A 13368-nucleotide genomic window follows, 5' to 3' on the forward strand; every position below is an offset into this window, starting at 1 on the left:
GATAAACTATTCTGTCTTGTTTGGAGTGTCATTTATTCCTGCAGTCACAGTGATATTAGAATTAGCGCATCATGATTCAAAATACGTCAAAAATTTCACTGGTATATAAAAATTGCATCATCTCTTTTTGCTTTGTGATGGTTATTGATTGGGTTAGTGTGTCTTGGGTTACGAGTGATGTAAGATGAACGTTTATTGAGCCAGGTTACATTCCATAGGCCTACGACCTTCGCATCTTCGAGCGCCACTCAGGCCTTCATCTACACCGAAAGTGAGATGAAAAAAAGAAACATTTGGGAGAATCTTTCAAAATAAAAAAAAATAAAAAATCTGCTTTATTACATATAAAATACTGCCGAATATATAAACAGAAACAATCTCTGAAGATAAAACAGAAAATATGAACACGAATGTCAGAAAATAATGTGTAATTTATCATGTTTGTTCACTAAGAGTCAATTATACATAATGATAATGTTACAAATATTTTAAGATTATAATATTACACAAAATTTCATACATTCCTGCATATTTTGACAACAATATAGCATGTAAACAAATCGCACGCAAGCCGCTGCTCACGCCTGGCCGCCATTGCCTCCACCAGTGCCATCTGTTGGGGATAATTTTCCCTAACCCAGCCTCTTTAAAGCTTCACACACTGTCAAATCTCCACTCCCCTTTTTTTATATGTTGTCCCGTGTGGTGGGCGAGGCGGCGTGTGGCGAGGGAGGTGGGCAGGCCGGGGTGGTCAGCTGAGTGGGAGGTCATACGAGGTCACAGAGCCAGCCAGGAGGAGGAGGAGGAGGTCACACGGTCTCCTGTCAATGGTCCAACATGGCTTCCTCCAGCAGGGGAATACAAATTGGCTCGGCGTGGTTCCAGCGGAAAATAAAGCTCCGACCACAGCACCGCGGGATCCATTTGGTTACCGACGAAGTTCTCAAGGAAATTCCCGAGCTGCGGCAGTTCTCCGTTGGTCTACTGCATGTCCAGAGTAAGTAGGCTTAGTCCTCTTTTCCCTCGGCCTATTTACTGGTGTTGTGAGGTGTTAATGCATGTGTATGTCCGTGTATCCTCCTTTTCTCGTATCCGTTACGTGTTGTCATGTCTGGGGTGCGCTAGCCTGCTTGGTCATGTCTGCTGTGCGTGTGTGTGATTGGGTTAGGTTAGGGTCAGGTCACGTTTGGAGTATGGTGTGAGGGAGGGGATTCATAACTGTACTCGTTGCTTATTCCTCTCGATCTGCTGGTTAGTGTTAGTGAGTTTGTCTGTGGGTATGTATGGTTTTTTTCTTTTCTTTTCTTTTTTTTTTTTTTTTTTTTGCTTGTCTGTTACACCTTGTCATGTTTGTGGTTCTGTTGGTTTCGTATTTTTGTGTTGCTGTGTTAGGTTAAGCTCAGGTCATGATAAGTGAAGGTTTGCATTCTTTAACACTCGGTTCTTTCATAAGGACTGTTTTTTTCAAGGCCTTGTAGATGATTAATGAGGTTTTCATGTGTGTTTTTGTTTTTTCCATGCTGATTATGCAGAACCATGATGTAAATCACGAGAAATTGCCCTTAAAAGCCCTAGTAACGTTCATTGGAGATTGTCAAAACTAGTTAGGTTAAGGCACTTGGATGTTTAGAGTACAGTCATGGTGTGTGGAGAGCAACACATCTTTGGAATTAACATTAGGTTAGACATGACAGTAACAGGTTAAGGTTAGACTAAGTTAGGAGTGTAGGTTTGCTGAAGATACATAACATTTCTTGTAGTTTGTGTATTATTGTGATTGATTATCTGTAGACAGTGATCAGATAGGACAAGATGAGGACACATGAGCATTGTAGCAAGGTGGGTGACACATACTCATGCCATGTTTGTGTTAGGCTGTGGTTACTGTGCAGTGAGAACAAAGACAGGCTGTGGTTACTGTGCGGTGAGAATGATGACAGGCTGTGGTTACTGTGCTATGTGAGATCGATGACAGGCTGTGGTTACTGTACTATGCGAGAACGATGACAAGCTGTGGTTACTGTGTCTTGTGAGATCGATGACAGGCTGTGGTTACTGTGCTATGTGAGAACGATGACAGGCTGTGGTTACTGTGCTATTTGAGATCGATGACAGGCTGTGGTTACTGTGCTATGTGAGAACGATGACAGGCTGTGGTTACTGTGTCTTGTGAGAATAATGACAGGCTGTGGTTACTGTGTCTTGTGAGAATGATGACAGGCTGTGGTTACTGTGCTATGTGAGAACGATGACAGGCTGCTGTGGTTACTGTGTCTTGTGAGATCGATGGCAGGCTGCTGTGGTTACTGTGCTGTGAGAAAGATGGCACTTCTCTCTGCAGTGTTGAGATGGGATTATTAACTCTTAACCTTTCCACTCACAACCTGCAAAAGATATTCATTGATGGGTGTTAAGATAAGATAATGAGCTTTTACTGTTTTTTTTACCCACTACGCGCAAATGATTCTTTTCGAACAAGTGCCAAGGTTTTCTTCACATTAGCGTTCTTCAAGTAGAGGGCTGTTTGATACTTAGTCCTTGCATGAGTGAACTGTGCTGTGGCCATAGTGACACATGGCGTATAGAATTCAACATGGCAAATTGATGTTTCCAGTAGCTAACAGAAGGACGCAAGGTGTTGGGTGCAGATAGATAGGTACAGTAACAGCAAGATGACAAGTAATCTGCTATGCTTCCATTCTGACTTGTATTCTCCTTCAATTTTAGTCCTCTGATGTTCTTAGAATCCAGTCAGGTGGAATGTGGAAACTCGCACTTGCTCTCAGGATTGATGGAGAGTGCTAATGACAGTGGAGAAAGAGTGTGGTACATGAACACATTATGGCTGTGGTTGTGTAGGAATTTTTGCCGTGTAGTCAGTCATGCTACTTATTTTCTCATAGGTGTTCACTGTAGTGGTATGTATGTTAGTTGAATACGTAATATTTAGAATCCAAAGGACACGGGAAATAGTGCAGTAGGTTGGTGGGATTAACTGGGTGTTGTACTGTGATTTCTGTCTGTAGGATTAGTGCGTGTTGGGGATTGTCGGTGAGGTCTGTATGGTGTCTTTTAACTTCATTTATAGACCTGTTGAATGTCTAGACTGATTAATAATTTTCTGTCTTGCTTATAATTTACTAAGATCAGCTTAATTCCTAGACTTGTTGAATGTCTAGACTGATTAAGAATTTTTTATCATGCTTATAACTTACTAAGATCAGACTTTATTTTATTTATTTACCTGCTTATCTATATATTTTTATTATTATTATTTATTTATTTATTTTTTTTACTAAGCTTGCAGTCTTGTCTTCACCATACTGGTGTTTTGAGTGATGGTTAAATGTGATAGTGTTATTGGTCATATTGGCATCATCGTAAAGTGTTACATTCCTTATTTCTTGAAGGTTGGTCGTGATGCACTTCCTTGTCAAGTGATAGATTGCTGCACTTGTGTTGCTTGTTGCCGCCATTTGATAGTCAGGCATGTTTTCCTGTGTCTGGTGCCTCTCCTCAGTTAAACAAATACTCCTTGCATCCAAAAACACGATTTACTCCTCCATGTTACAAGTAATCAAGGGACATGATAGGAAATATAGAAAAATGACACCAGAGGATAAATAAAACTATTGAAAAAATTCTCATGTGTAAGAAAATACATCCATTTTTTGTGTTATCACTGAGAGAAATGTATTAAGGCCCTTTGGCAGTGATATTGATGCATAATTGGTGTCATTTTTGAAGGCTTGGAGCATGTGTTGTACATACTTTCTCATAATGTAATATTAAACAACATTATCCCGCTAAATTGCAATATAAACTCTTTGCATGCCACACATTTGAAAATACGGAAGGTGGCGATATGATGCAGAATCCATTAAGTATTAAGTGTAAGGTAAACCAAGGTGGTGATGCTCTCTGTGGACTGTAGCTGCAAATAGGAGGAATGATTTTGTTACTTCCATCATTCCATACTCCATTCACCTGTCAGAGATTGGGAGTTACCTGTAGTTTTGCAACGTTGTCCTATTTTCCTCTTGTCCCTTTCTTTGTTATCTTTTTCGTCAGTTTGTTATCGTTTCCTCCAGGTCCTCTCTCATCTCCGCATGTCATATGGCTGTTGTAATGGTTCATACATGTTCTTTGGGGGATCTGGGTGCAAAAACAGTTAGGTGGTGTGTTGCTTATGTTGCTATGATAGTGTGATGGGTTGTCAGAATAGTGTCAATAATTTTCTCAGTGTTGTCTTACTAGTGGAACCAAGCGTGGGGAACTTTAGAAATGAAGGTGATTCCCCAGATCATTTTTTGTCTTCTTCCCTTGTACCCTCTGTTTGTTTATAGTTTAAAAGGGTATCATTGAATGATGAGTTGTGTGTGGATGTTGCATGGTATATTGTATTTTATTTTATTTGTATTTTATTTACTTGATAAAGCTACTAGTCTCTCTCTCTCTCTCTCTCTCTCTCTCTCTCTCTCTCTCTCTCTCTCTCTCTCTCTCTCTCTCTCTCTCTCTCTCTCTCTCATGAGCTGGGAAACCAGATTCTTTTGAAATTTACAAGTGACGAGTGTCTTTTGTGAATACGGTGTGTTATGAGTACAACAGTAATGAGACAGATGTGTTATTTGGAAATGCAAAGTTGTGTTAAGATGAGAGGGCGATACACCACATTCAGAATTCATACTCTTTAAATTGTCATGTTAAATATATTTTTTCATGTAATTTCATGTCCATTACTTGTTTTAGAATTAATGCCTTCATATTTGATTAGATTCATGTTATAGAAAGAACTTAATACCTTCATGCAATTTATTCTGGGTAAAATATTACTGTATCTCACTGAGAGAACAAATTAACAGTATCTAGTATAGCAATTTTGAACCACTATTTATATACAATGCCTTTAATGGTATGAATTGTGATCAACCATTAATGTAAGCTTTGTAAGAGGAGGGAGGCTGTGATTCTATTGAGAGAACAAATTAACATTAGCATAGAAATTATGAACAAGCTCCCTTAAATTTAGATCAAGATACTGTCCACTATGTATGTACAATGCTTTTAATTGTTTAAATTGTGATCAACCATTATCATAAACTTTGCCGGAGAAAGGGACCTGTGATCTAAAGCCAGTCTTGTTTTGCAGTTCTTCACACATCAGCCAGTTTAGCGCTAAACGAAAACTGGGATCCATATGTCAGAGATGACATGGAGATGATGCTCAACAAAATAGTGCCTGAGGTATGTGGGGTGGAGGGTGTGTGTGTGTGTGTGTGTGTACATGTGAGGAGGAGTGGTGACCAGGCAGCCCTGACCCCACCACCCTCCATCATCGCTAGTCTGGATTAGAAGAAAATGTGTAATGACTGCTAAACTTTTTGTTTTTGTGATAATAGTTGTAAATGGTACATTACACCTAGTTTTGAGATCAAGATGGTGTTTAAACTGCAGGTGTTTTCTTGCATTTATAACATTACTTCTAAAATGAGAGCTGCATTCTCCATAGGGTAGTTGTCACTAGACAGGCTTGAGTCACTTAAGTCAAGTTTTATTTTGTAATTTCGTCCTAGACTTGACCTCTCCTTGATTAGAGTTACTAGAAGAGCAGAAGCCACTTAGCAACTGTTATTCTCTTACTTTTAGACTCTCCGCCGGCCGGATAAATAGGCCTGAAGGAGTCATTGTTGATGGTAACTGTTTCTTACCAAATGCAAAGTCTCAACCTTAGACCATGGTTTGTTTGTATTTATGATTGGTCATGCTACTTGTCTTAGACAGTGTAGAGTTTGCATGGACAGCAGCAGCATACACACTCTATTTTGCAGGGGTGCTGTAAATTATCCCATTTTCCTTTGATTTCTGTTGTTGACTCTCCCTTTTTGTCTAGAGCAGTAATCCCTTGACTCCTCCCTCCAAAACACCTTCGACTGCAGCCACCCATCAATAGTGTTTTGGTTTGGTTTATTTTTTAATATAGATTTCCATTTTTTTTCCAGGGGATGCCTTACCGACATTCCTGTGAAGGCCCCGATGATATGGTAAATTGTTTTTCCAATTTTGCACATCATCATACTAGTCGTCCACAAAATTTTTTGGTTCCTATTTAAAGTTTGTGGAATTAACAAAGAAAGGGGCTACATTTTACCCACCTGTGTATGCTACCAAGTATATGCAGCACTGTGCATTTTTTTACTTCTAGTGAAAACTGTTTCAAGGGTTAACAGAAATTTGTGTGGTTTTGTGACTGCTCACAAGGCCAGACTGAAAACAGCATACTAACTTTCTCCCAAGTGGAGACAAGTGCTTGCTTCACCAGGATGTCCAGGCCCTTTACATGCCACACCCTCTTACTGTATACCTGGAACACACACACACACATACACACAGACACAAATAAACACACACACACACACACACACACACACACACACACACACACACACACACACACACACACACACACACACACACACACACACACACACACACACACACACACACACACATACACTTGCCTAATTTTTTGGTTAAGCTGTATTGCAGCAAGAGTGCAGCCTGGATTGCCACAAACAACAATTGCATCTATAGTTGTGGCTTTTAATTAAAGAATTGTGATTTTCTTGACATAACTACATGATGAAAACTTCAGTTAGTGTTCAAAAGAACATTTGCTAGCTGAAATTATATTTGTCTCAACAAGTCAGTCATTTTCTACTGACAAACCTGTTTTTTGTATTTGGCGGTGACAAAGGGAATATGTAAACTTTGTCTTTGCAGGTAACTTGTCTCTTTTCATGAACCAGTTTTATAAGAGTAGCTTTTATAGATAGTTTACTTAGGTTCAAGTTTGCATTTTAGTGTTGAATCTGTGGATTATTCATTAGAATTAAGTTGAGACTTACAAAAAAAGTTTACCCAATATCAGCAGTTTTGCTGTGAGTTGTTAGCCAGCATTGGTACTATTACTCAGCCTTAATTAAATAATCAACAACTTGCTCCCAGACTTGTGTTTCAAGATGCTGTTCATATGAAATAGCTCTAGTTTTCAGTGTTTTTCTATTGGTGTAAAATATGGTTATGTAGAACATAGGATAGTAAATGCAGGCACAGTATGGAACCTTTTTATCTTGTGTTTATGTAATGAACTTCTTTGGGAGGCACGTGTGGCTGTGGGGAATGTGAAAGCTGCAGTGTGAATGATCTGTGGGAGGATTGTGAGGATTATTCTTGGATGATTAGTCTTGCCTTGGAATCAGTTAAGTTATTTTCCTGAAGTCTAATGACATTTCTATTTCTAGTGTCAAATTTCCATCTTTGACTCCCCCATGACATTTGTTACACACCTCAGTCAGTGTTAGGATGCCTGATAAAAGGTTCCATAATATAGGCATAGAAATAGCAGTCTTATCAGTCTTATCTCTGGTGCTGTGTAGTTTTAGTGGAGTGCTCAGTTCTTAACATAGGTCAAGTACTAGTGTTCGTAGAGTGTTTACATTATGTACAACAATGCTAATGGCTGTGCTCCCTTCATGGGGATGTCAGCTGAGTTTATAGATAGATAGACAATGCTCATGGTCACTTTGAAATATAGTAATAATATGAATTATACTGCTAAGTAATGACATGTTCAATCAAATTCATAATCACAATTTATACCAAAAGAATATATGATTGTGAATACAGTGATGCAGTTAATAGTCTTTGTATCTACATCTTGAAAACAATTGCAAGTGACTATGAAAGCAGGCAATAGATCACCAGCAAATATTAGTTGCTTGCCCTGTCACTTGGTGCCCAGTGTGTTAGGCTTGGTGCCACGACCTTCTTGGCCAAGCGTGCAGTGTTGTGGCGCGGCGTAGTGGTGTCTTAGTGCTGCAGGTGATGGCAGTCTTGAGGAATAGATACTAATGTCATTTTGGTGTGTTGAGTGGCTCATTTTATGGTAAGCATGACATGGTGATGAAATGTGGCCCCTTGGGAGTTGTGCTTGTGGAAAACTTTTTGTTTAGCTCAAGTTTGATATTTTTGTAGTGTATTATTTTCTTGTTTTTGTTGTTTTTGTCATAGTTGCTTGGTGGTATAGGGGGTAGCATGCTCAACGTACAGCTGAGAGGACCCAGGTTAGAATCTCAGGCTGTTGGGAGATTATTTGGGCTTGTCTCCTCTCACACTGTAGCCCCTGTTCACCTAGCAGGGAATAGGTATGGGATGCAAGCCAAGGCTTTGTGACCTTGCAGCTTGGCAGGGGCAGAGTGCTAGCAATCCTGTCCTATATGTGTGTGTGTGTGTGTGTGTGTCTAGTTGTGCAGGAGTGTAAGACCAAAATCATGTGAGTGTGTGTGTGTGTGTGTGTGTGTGTGTGTGTGTGTGTGTGTGTGTGTGTGTGTGTGTATGTGTGTGTGTGTGTGTGTGTGTGTGTGTGTGTGTGTGTGTGTGTGTGTGTGTAATTCATTCATTATAATGAGGATTCCATGCCAGACTTAGGATCACTAACTGTATTCTCCTGGGAAGAACTTTGAGCTTATATGGTTCAGTCTGTGGTTAAGGGCAAGGCCTTTTACACTCTAGACACTCTGTTGTCTTGTTAAAGGAGAGGATAACTTTATTTATCTAGAAACTTGTGACCTGAGAGGAGCATGAATATTAGCTTAAAATGACAAGCAAGAATGTTACCATTAAGCTAACAAGTGTGTGTGTGTGTGTGTGTGTGTGTGTGTGTGTGTGCTCGGTTATGGGGAGATTTTCAGTGTGACCAAGTTTGTTTTTTCTTTATTTACTACCCTTTTAATTTGTGTTATTGCTTCATTAGACTTAGTATGATGTTAATTTGTGCTTGGACTAGATTTTCTAGACCGATATACATTAAGTCCAAACCTTTTTTAAAGGTAGATGTTTAGTTGCCTTAACCATTTGCTACAAGTATTAAAGGTACATGTTTTTGTTTGACATTGTAAATATTTGTCTAAAATTTAAATTAAGAAATATTTTAAAATACTTAGATTGTAATTCAGTTTACATATTGTTGCACTCAATTAAAAGATAGATATTTATTTGCTGCACTCATATTACTTCCATCATTACATGAAACACTGATTGGTTTTTCTCTCCCTTCTCGCCCACCCTCAGCCGGCCCATGTAAAAGCCTGCTTTATAGGTTCCTCCCTCACACTACCCATTTCAGAAGGCAAACTTAATCTAGGAACTTGGCAGGTAAGCTGTTTTCTTTTGTATTTTAATATTTCTTTGGAATATTTACCTCTGAAAGATAGCATGATGTTTTTTGAGCTTTTATAAATGAGTGAGTTGCAGCACATGACAGCCTTGGCCACTGTCCTGCAGGGTATATGGCTATGTGAACACCGGAACGATGCCGGGCCACGGAAGATCGTGGCCACCATCAATGGGTGCTTGAGGGATGGACGAACCCCTGTCTCCCCTATGTCCCCCATGGCCTCTACAAGCAGCTAGAAAAACTCAACATAGGCATCTGAAGGTGTCTAGTGTATTTTTCTATTGGCTGTGCCAGGAACGCTACCGGCCAGCGGCGGCGCCCGGCGGAGGCTCCCCTGCTGTTTGTGTCACTGTTAGGAGAGCATAGTGAGGCTCTCCCCACCACCCCACAACCCACACCACGTCCCGGCGCGCCAGCACCATCTCATGGCCACCGTACAGAAGGAGTGAACTGGGCTGCCTTGTTTTTCCAATATGATTTAGCATAATTTCTCATAGTCTTGTATTTAGTTCAGTAATGCCTGTTATGCCTCTCCCTCGGTTTTATGATAATTCTAACCGTGTTATATATTATGGATTATTCTTTTGTTTTCCCTAAAGGAAGTTTTGCATATGTTGTTTAATGTTATGTGCATATGTTTATTTGTTATGGAATTTATCTAAATTTATGTATTTTCTTTTTATTGTTATGGTCCTTTATTCTTTCTTTCTGTATGACTTTAATATATATGAATGACTATTTTGCATTTTTTCCCACCAAGGACTTTAGTTTGCTTTGTTTAAGTTTGCTTAGCCTTGTCCTCCTTTCCTTGCCCCGTATGTGGGAAGTGGGCCGAGCCACAACAGTGCTAAGTAAAGTATAAGCACGTACTGGTACAAACCAACACAGAAAACAATTACTACTCGGTGGGAATGTACTCTATTCTTCAGTGAAGGATAATGTTACCGTCATTTTACCACAGCAATTTTTCAGTTGTGATTTTTCATACTACTTTCTCCGAATGTGTATATCGATTGACTTCCGTAGCTTCAGCCGTTCACATTTCTAGCACAAGATGTCCTCCTTGGGGACCCCCCAAAGAAAATTCAGAGCCATGAAAGCTTTGAGACTGAGGTGAGGGAGCCCCACACAGCAGACTGTTCCGACACCCAGCATATCAACAGAGACGGCAGCTCCAGGGTGTTATATCAGGTTCATCCCCCTGCATCATGATGTGGTCAGAATGACATTTCGTGGACCTTATGAAGTCTTTCCATAGAGGTTAATTTATCAGTTTTATGCAATGTAAATCTTTAATTATGGAGGAGGAGGAAGGGGATGTACAGAAATTCTAATATATATTTACATATATATATATATATATATATATATATATATATATATATATATATATATATATATATATATATATATATATATATACACATGAGAAGATAATAATGACAGGATGACTGATGGGTTGACCATCTCCATCAGCTGCCAGAGACGTATGGTGTGTTGCAATTGCATTATTTGAGCTTCCAGGATCATCTCAAGAAGCTTTTTTTTTTTTTTTTTTTTTTTTTTTTTTTTTTTTTTATCTAAGGGAACCGTGTTAACAGAGGTATGCGGTTATCAGCGTCAGACTTGTCATTCTTGTCAGACCCACTCTGTGTCAACATCAGCTAGGTCAGGTCAGGTCAGGTCGCCTCGCCCACACCTCTTACCAATTGGTCACCACCTCCCTCTCACCGAGCATAGGAGCATTTGGGCCTTTAATTACTGCACTCAGATGGTTATGGTTGGCTTATCTACATAGATTTATAAGTATAGTTGTTAACTCAGCAATTTTAAAGATTTGTAAACTTCAACGAAGGAACCTCACATGTAAAGAACTACTCTGTTTGGTTATTTAGATACACTGCCATTGACAGAATGTACTTGTGCTCTTTTCAATGAGCTTTGGTAGACCCCGTAGTGTATGCTCATGGCTGAGTCCTTAAATGGTACCCAAAGACAGCTGCCAGAGTCTATGTTCATGGTGTGCATATTGTCTTTCATGTCATTTATTTTATATTCATGCTCAGCTTTTGAAGATTATAGTTGCATTTTAAGAATTCGGACGCGAGTGGACTACTACGTGGGAATGGAAAGTCTGGTAGGCTGTAAGTGGTAGAAAAGTGAGCTTGGATGATTCAGTTATTACATAAGATTGTCAGCACCTGTGAAGCAAACTGTAAAGTAACTTATCAGAAAAGAAAATTGCTGTGCAACTTTACGAGGAAGTTGGTTAGAAAGAAAGGTACCTTATTATAACTGAAAGATGTTATTCTTTGTGAATTCATTGATTCAATTTGATTGTTGGGAAAGTAAATTTTATAAAAACTGAAGACAGAACATTTATAGCACAAAGTACAAGCTTGAATTGGTTTTGTATTTTTTGATAAGCATACTGAGTTCTATTGGTAACTGAAGGTAGCATGTGTCTCCCAGTAGCCTAAGTCTTCTTTATTTATATTGAATTATTTTTTGTATTCTTAGTGATCCACATTTCTTTAATACTCAGAGATGAGCTGGATTTTTTAATTTTTCCTTTAGAAACTGTTACTATAAATACTATTTTTGTGCTAAAACTTCCTTTGACAACAGATACATAACATTTAGTGTATGATTAGTGCCAAACTATCATATATATATATATATATATATATATATATATATATATATATATATATATATATATATATATATATATATATATATATATATTTATTTATTTATTTATTTATTTATTTACTTATTTAATTAATTAATTAATATTTAATGAATCCAGCAGAAATTGATAAGATTAGCTCAGCTTTAATTGATATAATTGTTTGATACTGAAAATTAAATAATATTCATCTTTTGAGGATATGGGAAGCTTGTCTCAGCTACTTGGGTTTACCTAATATTCAAAATTACAATGTGAATGCTATTAGCACAATTGGTAAATATTTTAATGAATTGGCACACTTTTTTGTGAATGATGTAACGTCTTCATGAGAAAGCGCAGAATTTGCCTGAGTCACAATTCTGCCATGCAGGCATTGTGTATCACAACAGCAGTGAGTAGTTCTTGATGAAGGGAGAGTGGAGGAGCATCTTGTCTTCCCTGTAGTGCTGGAATGTTGCTAGAAATTCTGCGGGAATGCTGACACTACTACGTCTGCCCCTCGCCAGCTTGACCAGCATGAGGGTGTTCCTTGTTTACAGTCTTGCTTTCTCATTGTTGATGGTTCCATGAATACAGCAGAGCAAGAGTAGTGATGGGAGCTAGAAGAATGGTAGGTAGTTACTAGACATTACTGTAATGAGGACAGGCTAGCCAGGTGGTTGTGAGGGAGGTGAGCATGCTGCCTTTATATCAGCATTTAAAGTATAAATTTTGATAGTGCTAATTTTTTGTGGGGAAGTGAATGGATTGGATAATGTCTGAACAGTAATACTCATTATACTACCATCAGTTTTTCCTTTGGGTGAGATGCCAAAATTTTTTGAAATATTAAAGCACCGAAGTAAAATTTTGAAATTCATTGTTGCTCTGGTGTTTTCATTTGGTGACTGGGGTAATGCATCACTATGAGAAAGGAATTGTCACACTACAAGGTTCTAAACCTTAGCTTTAGCACCTGAAATACATATCAGCTAGTAATCAACTTCAATGATAAATTTTTCTTGACACATTTTTGCATCACAACACACATATTTTTCAATGACTATTTTAACATTATAATCAGAATGCACAAAAATCACCTTTAATTATTGTTCGTCACCTCTGATGAGATACTGTCCACTCTTTTTTCATTGTCTCTCGTGGTTAGCAAATGGGAGCCTTTGGGAGCACTTCTTTCAGGCATTTTTCCATGTGTGTTAAGGTGTAGGCAACCGTGCAGATTAGGTTTGCTTCACTGAGCTTGTGACATCACTAACTTTGGCAGACATTGCACAGGTACTTGAGCAAAATGAAGACTTTTATCAGTGGGCAGAGCACCAGTTCTCTCCACCGCTTAGGAAATGCGGAGTTTTTTTTTTTTTTTTTTTTTATGTCCTCTCGTCTGGAGTGGAGGCAACTTTTTTTTATCTGACTACAGATTACTGTAATATTGTTGATG

The 13368-nt window shown here is 38.6% G+C and overlaps 1 protein-coding gene across 2 annotated transcripts; it reads left to right on the forward strand.

The window, feature by feature from the left end:
• The first annotated feature begins 616 nt into the window (after nt 1–616).
• LOC135088732 (UPF0047 protein YjbQ-like) lies at nt 617–9973 on the forward strand. Of its 2 annotated transcripts, XM_063983703.1 has the most exons (5): nt 617–997; nt 5150–5244; nt 6000–6041; nt 9130–9213; nt 9343–9973. In XM_063983703.1, the coding sequence occupies exons 1-5, from the start codon at nt 838–840 to the stop codon at nt 9469–9471; spliced, it is 510 nt and encodes a 169-aa protein (XP_063839773.1). In that variant the 5' UTR covers nt 617–837; the 3' UTR covers nt 9472–9973. The 2 variants fall into 2 exon arrangements, with proteins under 2 accessions (XP_063839773.1, XP_063839774.1); XM_063983704.1 differs by lacking the exon at nt 6000–6041.
• Nucleotides 9974–13368: the final 3395 nt, after the last annotated feature.

The sequence above is a fragment of the Scylla paramamosain genome, chromosome 31, assembly GCF_035594125.1.
Source record: "Scylla paramamosain isolate STU-SP2022 chromosome 31, ASM3559412v1, whole genome shotgun sequence".
In the NCBI taxonomy this organism is placed as follows: Eukaryota; Metazoa; Arthropoda; class Malacostraca; order Decapoda; family Portunidae; genus Scylla; species Scylla paramamosain.

What these genes read in the sequence shown, in the direction of transcription:
- LOC135088732 (XM_063983703.1), top strand. Translation starts at nt 838, where the DNA reads ATGGCTTCCTCCAGCAGGGGAATACAAATTGGCTCGGCGTGGTTCCAG. An exon ending in TCAACAAAATAGTGCCTGAG is followed by an intron (nt 5,245 to 5,999) that starts GTATGTGGGGTG and finishes TTTTTTTTCCAG; the next exon opens with GGGATGCCTTACCGACATTC. An exon ending in GTGAAGGCCCCGATGATATG is followed by an intron (nt 6,042 to 9,129) that starts GTAAATTGTTTT and finishes GCCCACCCTCAG; the next exon opens with CCGGCCCATGTAAAAGCCTG.